Source organism: Amblyomma mixtum, chromosome 3 (genome assembly GCF_055824585.1).
Source record: "Amblyomma mixtum isolate Tamu chromosome 3, ASM5582458v1, whole genome shotgun sequence".
Classification (NCBI taxonomy): Eukaryota; Metazoa; Arthropoda; class Arachnida; order Ixodida; family Ixodidae; genus Amblyomma; species Amblyomma mixtum.
The window spans coordinates 307466592-307479728 of record NC_143014.1 but is presented as its reverse complement, the minus strand read 5'-3'; the positions used below and the strand labels follow the sequence as shown (position 1 = coordinate 307479728).

Here is a 13137-nt window from a genome sequence, read left to right as displayed (position 1 = left end):
ATCTCCCGTGCTTCGCCGCATACATCAGCCAACATCATTAGGTCCGGCAGCCCGTAGCGCGGGCTGGTCATGCTGTTCTTCGTGAGCTAGCACCCCACCTGGAACTCCAGAGGGGCCCCACGTTGGGCGCCAAAATGTGGGGTTACTGGCACGGTTCGGACCCTGAACTCAGGGCCAACGCCACTCCGCTAGCTCGACCACACCTGTGGCCGCGAAGAACAACACCTCCGAGGAATAAGCCCGCAAGCAAGAGCTTTAATTGGGATCTCCCAATAGTTTTCCTCGGTCGCGCGCAGACAGCCGCGGCAGGCAACAGGCACAGGACACAGGCACAGGAGACAGGCACAGAGCAGTTCAGGTCACCTGGGCCGCCGCTGGTCTCGCGTCCGCTCTCTCTCAAGGCTCGCTGTCAACTCTCCGTCAGACTGTCCCGTGCGCGCGGCCCGCGCGGCCGCCGAAACCGAGAGTGCTGGGTAAGGAGGGCTGCCCACGTGACGACGCGTAGTCGCGGGCGCCTCCCCTCCGCTCCATGTCGGGGGCCGCCAGAGGAAGAGCCGTGGTAGGCCGCGAGAGAGAGAAGGGTGCATCCGGCGGGCGAGGGGCAACATGAATCCCCACAGGTTCTTGCGTTAAACGTTGCCAGGTTCAGTTTCCAATGACTGCGTGTCCGGAGCCAGAGATTCTTAGCACCCTCCGCTGCGTCACAGATCTGATTGAAGAATTACAGACCGATCAGCTTATTGTCCGTTGCCTACAAGGTATTTACTAAGGTAATCGCTAATAGAATCAGGACAACCTTGGACTTTAGTCAACCAAATGATCAGGCAGGCTTTCGTAAAGGATACTCGACAATAGACCACATTCACACTATCAATCAGGTGATAGAGAAATGCGCAGAATATAACCAACCCCTATATATAGCCTTCATTGATTACGAGAAAGCATTCGACTCAGTGGAAACCTCAGCTGTAATGCAGGCATTGCGGAATCAGGGTGTGGAAGAGTGCTATGTGAAAATATTGGAAGATATTTATAACGATTGCACAGCTACTATAGTTCTCCATAAAGTCAGCAATAAAATTCCAATACGGAAAGGTGTCAGGCAGGGAGACACGATCTCGCCAATGCTCTTCACTGCCTGCTTACAGGAGGTATTCCGAGGACTGGAATGGGAAGAGTTGGGGATAAGAGTTAATGGAGAATACCTGAGTAATTTGCGATTCACTGATGACATTGCCTTGCTAAGCCACTCAGGACAAGAACTGCAAAGCATGATCAATCAGCTAGACAGGCAGAGTAGAACGGTGGGGCTAAGAATTAACATGCAGAAAACCAAAGTAATGTTCAATAGCCTTGCAAGGGAACAGCAGTTCGCAATTGGTAGCGAGGTGCTAGAAGTAGTAAGAGAATATGTCTACTTAGGGAAGGTAGTGACCGCAGATCCGGATCATGAGAGGGAAATAACTAGAAGAATAAGAATGGGGTGGAGCGCGTATGGCAGGTTCTCTCAGGTCATGAATGGTAGTTTACCATTATCCATGAAGAGAAAAGTATATAACAGCTGTATCCTACCGGTACTAACCTATGGGGCAGAAACGTGGAGGCTAACAAAGAGGGTTCAGCTTAAGTTAAGAACAACGCAGCGAGCTATGGAAAGGAAAATGATAGGTGTAACGTTAAGAGATCGGAAGAGGGCGGAGTGGGTGAGGGAACAAACGCGGGTTAATGACATCCTAGTTGAAATCAAGAGGAACAAGTGGGCTTGGGCAGGGCATGTAATGCGAAGGCAAGATAACCGCTGGTCCTTAAGGGTAACGGAGTGGATTCAAAGAGAAAGCAAACGTAGCAGGGGACGGCAGAAAGTTAGGTGGGCGGATGAGATTAAGAAGTTTGCGGGGATACAGTGGCGGCAACTAGCAAAGGACAGGGTTAATTGGAGAGACATGGGAGAGGCCTTTGCCCTGCAGTGGGTGTAGTCAGGCTGATGTTGATGATGATGACTCCAGCAAGTTTCAAAAGGTGCTGAGGAAATCCACATTTGTTCGCTTCTATCCCTTCCTTCCTAATATTGCCACCTAGCATTGCCAAGTGGCGCATAGCTGCTGACGACGACGAAGTAGGACTCGCGCCGTGTGGAATCTGTCGCCTTTGCTGCCCCAGCTTGCGTGGCCTTGTCTGTATTCGCACTTGTTATTAAAGCCACCTTCGTCAACAAGTGCGTTACAGTCTGGTGGAGGTGCCGGGTACCCGTGAGCCCATGCAAGAGACTCCTCCAGGCAGCCGTCGCGCCAGCCCTGTACCGCTTGACACCCCGGTACATCGCTTCAGTCGGAGGATCCAGGGACTGCCTTCGGAGGTAGGACTAGTAGAGAGCGGCGCCATGGAGACAGCCGCTCCTCCTCCTCTGCAAACTGCCGCTGCCGCGCCATCCCACTACACCTTGCAGACTCCGCAGATTCCCAAGACGTTCCGTGGGGAACTTTTTGAGGATGTGGAGGACTGCCGCCTTCATTTTGAGCGCGTAGCTGCGTTTAACCAATGGGACGACGCAGCCAAGCTCCGGAACGTTTACTTCAGCCTCGAGGATGGTGCTCGCACCTGGTTTGAAAACCGAGAGGACGTTTTAATCTCGTGGTATGAGTTCCGTCGTCGGATGCTGGAGGCCTACACAAGCGTGGATCGTCGTGACTGAGCTGAGCGTGCACTAAAATCTCGCATCCAGCTGCCGGACGAAAGTGTCCAGATGTACGTCGAGGACATGACGCGCCTCTTCAGAAGAGCTGACCCGGCCATGCCGGAAGAAAAGAAACTCCAACATTTGATGCGTGGCGTCAAAGAGCAGCTTTTCGCAGGCCTCGCGCGCAGCCCACCATCGACCGTTGCTGCATTCCTTACAGAAGCCACAACTATGGAAAAGGTGCTGCAACAACGTTCTGCGACCGACGACCGGCCCGTGCATGCTGCTGCTGTCACCGCATCGTTTGCTACCTCCGGGAGCCACCCTGACGATCTGCGCGAACTTATTCGCACCATCGTGCGTGAAGAGGTCCTGAAATTTTGCAGCCCTTCGCAGCCAGCGCTAGGTTCGATTTCTGCTCTTGTTCGCGAGGAGGTGCAACAGGCGTTCAGGGCTCCTGCTGTCGAAACACCTCCTCTACCAGGAGACTGCCACCGCCCCACCTATGCTGAAATTGCGAGGCGCCCGGCTGCGGTTTCGCCACCACCGTTTCCGGTAACGCCTCCTGAGCAGCGGTCCTCAGTGCCACCAGTGCAGTATTTCGACGATCGCCGAGCGCCCTTGCGGAAGGCCGATGTCTGGCGCACACCTGATAACCCGCCACTCCGCTTTCACTGCGGAGAACCAGGACATCTCTACCGTCATTGCTCTTATCGGCGCATCGGTCTGCAGGGCTTTCCAGCCGATTCGCCCAGACCCCGGTTTGGCCATCGGCCCCCTGCCATTGAAGACTTCCTAGCGGAACAGCGAATTTCAGCCCGCGCGCCGCATCAGCCGCGCTCATCGTCTCCGAGGCGCTCTTCCCCGAACCCCCACAGCTCCTCGCGAGCAGCACAGGGTCGCTCGCCCAGCCCTCGCCGGGAAAACTGAGACCAGCGACCTTCGGGGGCGAGGTCGCTGGGAGTCGCTGCGCTGAAGACCTCCCGTCGCCGCCGCTACGCTCCGACCGTGAACAGATGGCACAGTCATCCGACCTAGACAGCCCCGTTTCTTTGGACATACCTGTTCTTCTCGACGGTCACAGAGTCAGTGCATTAGTGGACACCGGGGCCGACTATTCAATTATGAGTGATAAATTGGCGACTCTTCTGAAAAAAGTGCTTACTCCATGTTCTGTGGTGCATCTTCGTACAGCCGGTGGTCATCTCGTTACCCCAAAGGGCAGTGCACGGCTCGCGTTCAGATTCACGGATCTACGTTTGTCATCAGTTGTGTAGTTCTGTGCAACTGCTCCCGCGATCTCATTATCGGCATTGACTTTCTGCGGGAGTATGGGGCTGTTATTGACCTCCGCCAACGAATCATCACCTTTTCGACCAGTCAAGCCACCCACCTCGCCGACTCTTGCCACCGCAGTGCCGCCCTTCGTGTTTCTGCTGACAGTGTCACGTTGCCGCCACGGAGCAGTGTTTTGGTTGAAGTCACCTGCAACGACTTGCATGACGCAGAAGCAGTCGCCGAGGCTAACTGTTCACTCCTGCTTACTCAAGGCATCTGTGCCGCTCGCAGTCTACTGACGCTTCGTGGTGGCCGGTCTGCGGTCCTGGTCACAAATTTTTCTAATGAATACCGACACCTTTTTGCAGGAACTGCTATTGCTTCTGCAGAACCTGTTATCGATACTCGTGTTTGTTTTGCGTCCGCGGCAGCCGGCACTAACGAGCCCTCCCATGAAACCGTCGACATAAACTGCCACGTGCCTCGGGAACAACGACTGGCTTTGGGGCAGCTGCTGAAGGAATACAAGCTATGCTTCGCTTCTTCCTCAAAGGTTCGTCAAACACCCATCACGCAGCACCGCATCATCACCTATGACGACGCTCGCCCTATACGACAGTAGCCTTACCGTGTTTTTGCTAAAGAACGGGCAGTTATTCAAACCCAGGTTCAGGAAATGCTTGATGATGGCGTTGTTCAACCTTCCCAAAGCCCGTGGTCTTCGCCTGTCGTCCTCGTTAGGAAGAAAGACGGCACTCTCCGGTTTTGTGTCGACTATCGCAAACTGAACAGTGTGACCAAAAAGGACGTCTACCCGTTTCCGCGCATTGACGATTCGCTGGATAGATTACGGCGCGCTAAGTACTTCTCATCTATTGACTTGAAGAGCGGCTATTGGCAAATTGAAGTAGATGAACGGGACCGCGAAAAAACCGCTTTTGTGACTCCAGATGGCCTCTATGAATTCAAAGTGCTTCCTTTCGGTTTGTGCTCCGCCCCGGCTACGTTTCAAAGGATCATGGACACCGTCCTCACAGGCCTCAAGTGGCAAAGCTGTCTTGTCTACTTGGACGACGTCGTCGTTTTTTCGGAGACGTTTGATCAACATCTCCAGCGCCTGCGGGCTGTTCTCGACGCTCTCCGCTCGGCTGACCTTACTCTGAAGCCCCAGAAGTGTCATTTCGGTTACGAAGCGCTCAAATTTCTGGGTCACGTACTGAGCGCTGAGGGAGTGCGGCCGGATGCCGAAAAGACTGCCGCCGTCGCGCGCTTTCCCGTTCCAACCGACAAGAAAGCTTTCCAGCGCTTCCTGGGTCTCTGTGCGTACTATCGGCGCTTTATTGCGGACTTTTCCACGATTGCCGAGCCGTTGACGCGTCTCACAAGGAATACCACCTGCTTTGTCTGGACCACTGAGCAACAGACCGCTTTCTCTACGCGCCGCCAGCGCCTTCAAACACCTCCCGTTCTTGCGCACTTCGACGAAGATGCCGATACCGAGGTCCACACCGACGCCAGTAACATCGGTCTTGGCGCTGTCCTTGTTCAACACCAAGAGGGCCTTGGAAGGGTTATCGCCTACGCTAGCCGTACTCTCTCCCGCGCCGAGAGCAATCACTCCATGTCTGAAAAAGAATGTCTTGCGGTCGTGTGGGCCACCATGAAGTTTCGCCCTTATCTATACGGCCGCCCATTCAAAGTCGTAGCCGATCACCACTGCCTATGCTGGCTGGTAAATTTGCGAGACCCATCTGGACGCCTGGCACGCTGGAGCTTACGGCTCCAGGAATTTGACATCACTATTGTCTACAAGTCCGGCCACAGACACGAAGACGCCGACACACTGTCGCGTGCACGAGTTGATCCTGGCGACGCAGCGCCCGATGACGACAGCGGCTTCCTTCGTACGCTCACCGCCTCCGACCTACTGACCGGGCAGAGGGCGGACTCGGAACTTCGCCCTCTCATTGACACCCTTGAAGGTAGCGATACGGCTATACCTCGCCACTTCTCTCGACGTCTTGGCTTCTTCTGTTTGCGGCAAGGCCTCTTGTACAAGAAGAACTCGAGAGGCAACGATAGGCCTTACCTTCTGGTCATTCCAGCCGATCTCCGAGCTGACGTTCTTTTCGCCTGCCACGATGAGCCCACATCTGGCCACTTGGGCTTTTCACGTACGCTCGCCAGAGTGCGGAACATGTACTACTGGCCTGGACTTTCTGCTGATGTCAAACGCTACGTTAAAAGCTGCCGAGAATGCCAGCGCCGGAAAACGCCACCACTTAAGCCGGCGGGTTTTCTCAAGCCCGTTACAGCCCCTCGCGCTCCGTTCGACCAGATTGGCATGGACCTCCTCGGCCCTTTCCCTTTGTCGCAGGCCGGCAATAAGTGGATCATAGTTGCTACCGACTATTTGACTCGCTACGCCGAGACCAAGGCGATCCCTCGTGACACAGCTTCCGAAGTCGAGGAGTTTATCATGCACAACATCGTCTTGCGACACGGCGCCCCATCGCACGTAATTACAGACAGAGGGACGGCGTTTACAGCGCAGCTAATCGACCACATCTTTCGGCTGAGCCGCACAACGCACCGCAAGACCACGGCCTACCACCCGCAGAGCAATGGCTTGACCGAACGATTGAACAGGACCCTTTCGGACATGTTGTCCATGTACGTAGATGTCCAACACAAAACTTGGGATGAGGTCCTGCCGTATGTCACCTTCGCCTATAACACCGCCCTGCAGGAAACTACGCGCTTTACACCGTTCCGCCATGTGTACGGACGTGAAGTTCAGAGCATGCTTGATGCCATACTCCCGTGCCCAGAGGATAACCAACTCGACCCAGACGCTCAACAATTTGCCCAACGCGCTGAAGAAGCCCGTCAACTGGCCCGCGTCTACATCGGGCAACAGCAGAGCACCGATGCGCGCCGTTACAACCTTCGCCACAGACAGGTTGACTACAAACCCGGTGACCAAGTCTGGGTATGGACTCCTCTCCGTCGCCAAGGCTTGTGCGAGAAACTTCTCTGCCGCTATTTTGGCCCTTAGAGAGTTATCCTGCGTGTGAGTGACAAACTATGAAGTGGTTCCGGACGGTGTTGCGCAACCCCGACGCCGACAGCCCAGCTCTGACATTGTGCACGTTGTACGGCTTAAACCGTACTATACGCGGTGACGCAGACGTGTTGATGTCTTGGAACGCTTCAGTTGCGGAACTTTGCTCGTTTTTCGCTTATTTTTTGTTACGTCGACAGCGCTCTTCTTTTTCATAAGGGGGGAATAATGCCACCTAGCATTGCCATGTGGCGCATAGCTGCTGACGACGACGAAGTAGGGCTCGCGCCGTGTGGAATCTGTCGCCTTTGCTGCCCCAGCTTGCGTGGCCTTGTCTGTCTTCGCACTTGTTATTAAAGCCCCCTTCGTCAACAAGTACGCTACAATATGCATGTGAAAAAGGACACGCAGAATCATCACCCCTCAAGGAATTTTCAAATCCACTTTATAACTGCTGAATTTTCAAAACAAAAACCGCACAAGTGACAGGACGCAGGAAAGAAGCAGACAGGACGAGCGCAAACTTGCAACAGTTTATTGAAGCAAGCATGTCCAAGCGGTGCGAAGTTTGAGAGCCGTCCAAGTATCTGTGTTAGCTTTATTTATTTATTTATTTATTCAAAATACCCCCAAAGGCCCTCATTTGAGGGTATTACATGGGGGGGGGGGAGTCAGTACAAAGCATTGTTATAAGGTTAAAAATATTGCACTAAAATAAAATAGGAATCATAAAATATTAATCATAAATAGGTATTCAGAGAAAGGGTCGCAACAATGCACATAACAGCAAAATTTGAGAGTAAATAACAGCACCGCTAGAAAAAGAAAAAAAAAGATGACAGTGGAAAAAGTGCGCTGAGGTACAAAACAAAAAATATAAAATAAAAAGAGGACAAGGCGGAAGAAAGAACGCTGAAAAAAATACCTTTTTAATTGTTGAAACATGAGTGCATAAGATGTTGGAATTTATTTAGATCAGATTCTGTGGCAATTTCTGATGGCAAAGCATTCCATTCGGTTATTGTGCGTGGTAAAAAAGAATAGGCATAATGGAATGACTGGCAGTTAATGCGTTTTACTTTGTAAGGATGATCGCGACGTGGAAAGATAACTGGCGGTGGCTGAAAGAATTCATCATGAAGGGAAGGATGGTGATAAAGCTTGTGGAAGAGTGATAGACGGGAAATTTTTCGGCGCAGTGCTAAGTTATCTAACTCGGCTTTAGTCTTCAATGAGGTGACGCTGGTGTAACATGAATAATCAGAAAAGATGAATCGCGCAGCACGGTTTTGCAGGGCTTCGATGTTACTGATGATATAATTCTGATGAGGATCCGAAATGGCAGACGCGTATTCGAGTTTCGGACGGATTAATGTGGTGTACGCTAGATTTTTTACATGTGTCGCGGCCTCTATTAAATTATGTTTGAGAAGTCCGAAAGTACGGTTAGCGGAGGCAAGAGTGAGATTAATATGATGATTTCATGATAAGTCGGATTGAATACGTGGCTTGTTGGTGAAAGACATGAGCTTAGTTTTGGAAAGATTTAACGGCATTAACCAATTAGAACACCATGTGCTTATCGCTTCAAGATCAGACTGCAGTGGCTGGCTGTCAGTGTTACAGGTTATACATCGATAAAGCACACAATCGTCAGCAAATAGTCTGATTCTGGACGTCACACAATTGGGTAAGTCATTAATATAGATGAGGAAAAGTAAAGGTCCCAGTACACTACTTTGTGGAACTCCAGACGTAACATTAGCGTAACATGAGTTAGAGTTGTTAACTGATGTGAACTGAATTCTAGATGAGAGAAAATCTGCTATCCATGCAATAATATTAGGGTGAATGTTCAGTTGGGAAAGTTTAAGCAACAACCTTTGGTGTGGAACGCGATCAAATGCTTTAGAAAAATCTAAAAATATTGTATCAACTTGAAAACCAGCGTCAATCAGTGCATGAATATCGTTAATAAAACCAGCAAGTTGGGTGTCGCATGAGTAGCCCTTGCGAAAACCGTGCTGATGATCGAAGATAATGTTATGATCTTCAAGGTAGTTGATGACCTGAGTATGTATAATATGCTCGAGTAATTTACAAACTGTACTTGTTAAGGAGATGGGACGATAGTTAAGCGGAGAAGCACGATCACCTGATTTGAAAATGGGTATTATCTTAATGCGCCAGTCGTTAGGAGTGGTGCCAGTTGATAGCGACTGGGAAAATAATGCGGTTAACATGGAACAAATGCTATGTGTATTCCTTAAAATTTTATTATTGAAGCCCATATGATCAGCGCTAGCAGATGTTTTGAGATTGTTTAGTAGAGATAAAACACCAGGCTCACTGATGACTATCTCGTTCATAGTTAGTCCCACTAATGCGCTTAATGTAGGCAAGGAAGTAGTGCACTGCACGGGCTCGGGCCAGCCCGAAAGCCCGGGCCCGGCCCGGCCCGCGGGCCGGGCCGGGACGTGATTTGTTTTGCCGGGCCTGGGCCGGGCCCGGGCCTGAAGTTGCGGGCCCGGGCCGGGCTTAAAGCTGTGGACTCGAGTCGCGCTTGGGTCCGTACAGAAGCGGCTGGTGTCCGACTATTCATTCATTATTGCAGACTGAAGTACACAACTGCGGCATAGGACTAGGAGCAGCGACTTGGATGAGCTATGGGTTGTAGTACGCGCTGAGGAAAAAAGTAAGCATTATTCAATGATTTACTTATTTCCACGGCACGGTGGCTTAGTGGTCAAAGCGCTTCATTATTGAGCCGGAGAACCAGGGTTTGCTCCTAGCCCTGGCGGCCGCATTTCTATTTAAGCGGTAAGCATGGCAGCCATGTACTTTGTATAGTATCATTGCTAGTTGAAGAAACCCAGGTGGTCGAAGTGATCCGGAGCCCTCCGCTCACTCACAGCATGACTCCCCTTGGGCCCTTAAGCCTCAAAAACATAGCTTTTATTTTATATGTATCTTTTGCTCATTTGAGAAAAAGCACAAACTAAAGCGCGTTTTTTTTTTGATCAGCTGACCGGAACGTCTCGTGAGTGAAATAGCCGCAAAAGCTCGCAAGAGTTTGTAAATCTCATCTCATAAGCACATCTATCTCTCCTCCCTTCTTCAGCCTGGTTGTCATGGCAAGTGTTTTGCCCTGTAAGTTATCACGTGGCTCGCGCATTGTCTTCTGCTCCACCAGTAAGAGTAAAATTCAACCGGTCTTAATTGGCCATTGATCGTTCGTTATCCCAGAACATATATACACTATTAGAAATTCATTCTTAAGAACATATTAGTTTAGGACGCTTATAGCCTTCAAAACATACACCGTGAAATACTCAAGCTTTTAGCTTTTCGTTTCTGCTGAAAGGCGACCAGTTCGGCTATGAGTTCAACCTGTGAGATCGCGTTCGCTAAAAAAATGTCATCCCACTACTTGCTAGGCAGCTTTAATGTTCATACTTCCGAGCGGCAAAATATAACTGATTAAAATCATGGGGGAATGCAAAAGTACTCTATTACGCGCCTACGCAGCCCTTTTTATTTGGCTCTCGGAACTTCCGAGTTTATCTTTGCGCACCTACACAAGATCACTCTCCTAAAGATGGGCCTGGCGAGCATTACTCTTAATCACTTCCTTCTGGGTTAAAAAGAACCAACTTTCTGCAAGCCAAACTGTGGTTTCAGAACCTTTGTCGGCCAGTTTCTTATCGGTCTAGTAGCAGTCTACTTGCTCAGAGTGAGCAGTGTACCTCAAGCGTTACTGGGAAACGGGTCGGGCCGGGCCCGGGCTGGGCTTCACTCCGGGACTCACGGGCCGGGCCGGGCTCACTACAGCGATAATTTAGCGGGCCTGGGCCGGGCCCGGGCTTGAAGCCGTGGGCCTGGGCCGGGCTCGGGCTTCAGGTCTCGGGCCCGGGCCGGGCTTGGGCCTCAGATTGAGGCCCGTGCAGTGCTCTACAAGGAAGTAATGTCTTCATCTGTGAACACAGTTACAAACGCATCGTTAAGAAGTTGAGCGCACTCTGAATCAGGGATGGGAACAGCAACAGAATCTGTAAGAGTGATGTCAGGTCGAATTACTGGGTTAACCACACGCCAAAAACGGCGAATATTAGTTTTCAGCATGGAAGACAAGTCATGAGAAAAAACGTTGCGCCGAGTAGATTTTAATAGTGCCTTATAATCCTTTTCACATGCTCTGTATTTGTCATGTGAACTCACAAGACCATTCAGTTTTGCCTGTCTGTGTAGTTATTTTTCTTTTTGTTGTTCAGCCGCCGAAGACGGTTGGTAAACCAAGGAGAACTGCTATCACAGGTAATGGTTAACATGGGAATGAACTGGTCGATGAGATCATTGAGGGCAGTTTTAAAAAGGATCCAGTTCTGCTCTATAGAGCGAGAGCAGAAATCATTCATAAATTTATCAGAAAACTTTAATAATTCTGCATTAATTGCATCAAAATTGGCTTTGCGGTAACATCTTATTTTCTTTTTAGTAGTTACCTTTTTACTAGGGCGAAATATAATGTACCCAGTGATAACATCGTGGTCAGAGATGCGTTCCTCATGAGTTATGCCTGAAAATATATTAGGTTTGTTTGTGAGAACTAAGTCAAGTACATTGGAAGAGGCTTTAGTTGATCGTGTTGGTAAGTTAATGAGTTGTGTTAACGAAAAAATCAAGGCAAGTGCTGAGAAAAGAATGTGCTGCGGCATCTGTGTCCACTACGGAAAGTGTTGACCAATTAATTCTTGGAAAATTAAAATCTCCAAATATAATAACAGCGGAATTAGGAAAACGCGCATACATTTCACTGAGCACCCGATGATATTCATCTGAAAACGCACCAGACTTGTCGGGCGGACGGTAGAAAACGCCGATGATGACACGAAATGCACCATCATTCAAAGAAACCCAAACACATTCAAGGAAAGAATCGATAACGATAGGTGTGGCAATGAATTCTTCCTTTATCGCGATGAGAACACCGCCCCCCCCTTCGCAATTGTCTATCACAGCGAAAAAATTTGAAATTGCATGCACTGGTAAAGATGTTGACATCATGAATAGTGTCGTTCAGCCACGTCTCAGTACCACTAAAGAAGCTTGACATGAATCGATGAAAGATGATAGTGAAATACCGTTAGCTACAACACTTCTAATGTTGGTGTACAAAAACAGCCATTCGTTATCATTACCACAATGTAATTTGGCAGGTGAGGGCGTCGATGAACTCAGGTTTACGGAAACGGAGGGAGGACGTCATTCGCCATCCTCGCGCCCTGATACAAGAATGGCTCGACTTTCGTTGGCGTTCCACATGTAAAGATCATCGTTAACGAAGAGCTTGTTGAAAACGAGTCGCACTGTATCCCCATCTTTCTTAATAGTTTTTGAAAACTGGAGAAGCTTCCGTCGCTTTTCGCGAACGGCTTCGGAGTAATCGCGCGAGATGCTTAAATTCGTGTTTTTTAACTTATAGCCGTGGCTATAACACTGTGCTGAGTATAATAGGCGCAGTGATGCGGTTGCACCAGAACCATCTTTTTTTTAAAAACAACGTCTTTGAAAATGACATGTTGGGACACAGCTGCCTTTGCCTTGCACTTGTCATAATTTTTCAGCACCGCAATAGTGGCGCTTGCTATTCGGGTTTTTTTTTTGTCACCACAGCTGGCCTCTTGATCTGCCTCCCCCGAGAGCAGGCGGCAGCCTACTGCAAGGACATCGAGAAACAGGAAGGATACCAGGCATGGATCATTGGCATCGTGGAAAAGGGCTGCCGGACTACATGCATCATCGACAAGCCTCGAGGGATTGAGGTGCCCTCCAAGGACAGGGAAGGTGAACTTTGGTAGCACACCACTGACAAGGCAAACTGTGCGCTGGGTGTGGTCCTTCGGCACACAGCTGTGCCTGTTCTCTGCAGCTCAACACCATCACCATTTTCCAGCAGCACAAGTCCAGCACTGATGTCCTTTTGTCTGGCAAGACGTGATCACCAACTGAGGATCGACCTGTTCTGCGAATCAGTTGTGCATTGCCGAAACCTGTTTGGTGGTGGTAAGCAGTTGACTGGGGAGTTTCCTTTCTCTAACACACTGCATTTCTTCATAGA

The 13137-nt window shown here is 50.1% G+C and overlaps 1 protein-coding gene across 1 annotated transcript in view; it reads left to right on the top strand.

The window, feature by feature from the left end:
* LOC149355528 (inactive selenide, water dikinase-like protein) overlaps positions 1 to 12877 on the top strand; it is a 31739-nt gene extending 18862 nt beyond the window's left edge. The window contains exon 4 of the mRNA XM_089576134.1: positions 12693 to 12877. Within this exon, the coding sequence (XP_089432260.1) occupies positions 12693 to 12877 (185 nt within the window). The remainder of the gene's footprint in view (positions 1 to 12692) is intronic.
* Positions 12878 to 13137: the final 260 nt, after the last annotated feature.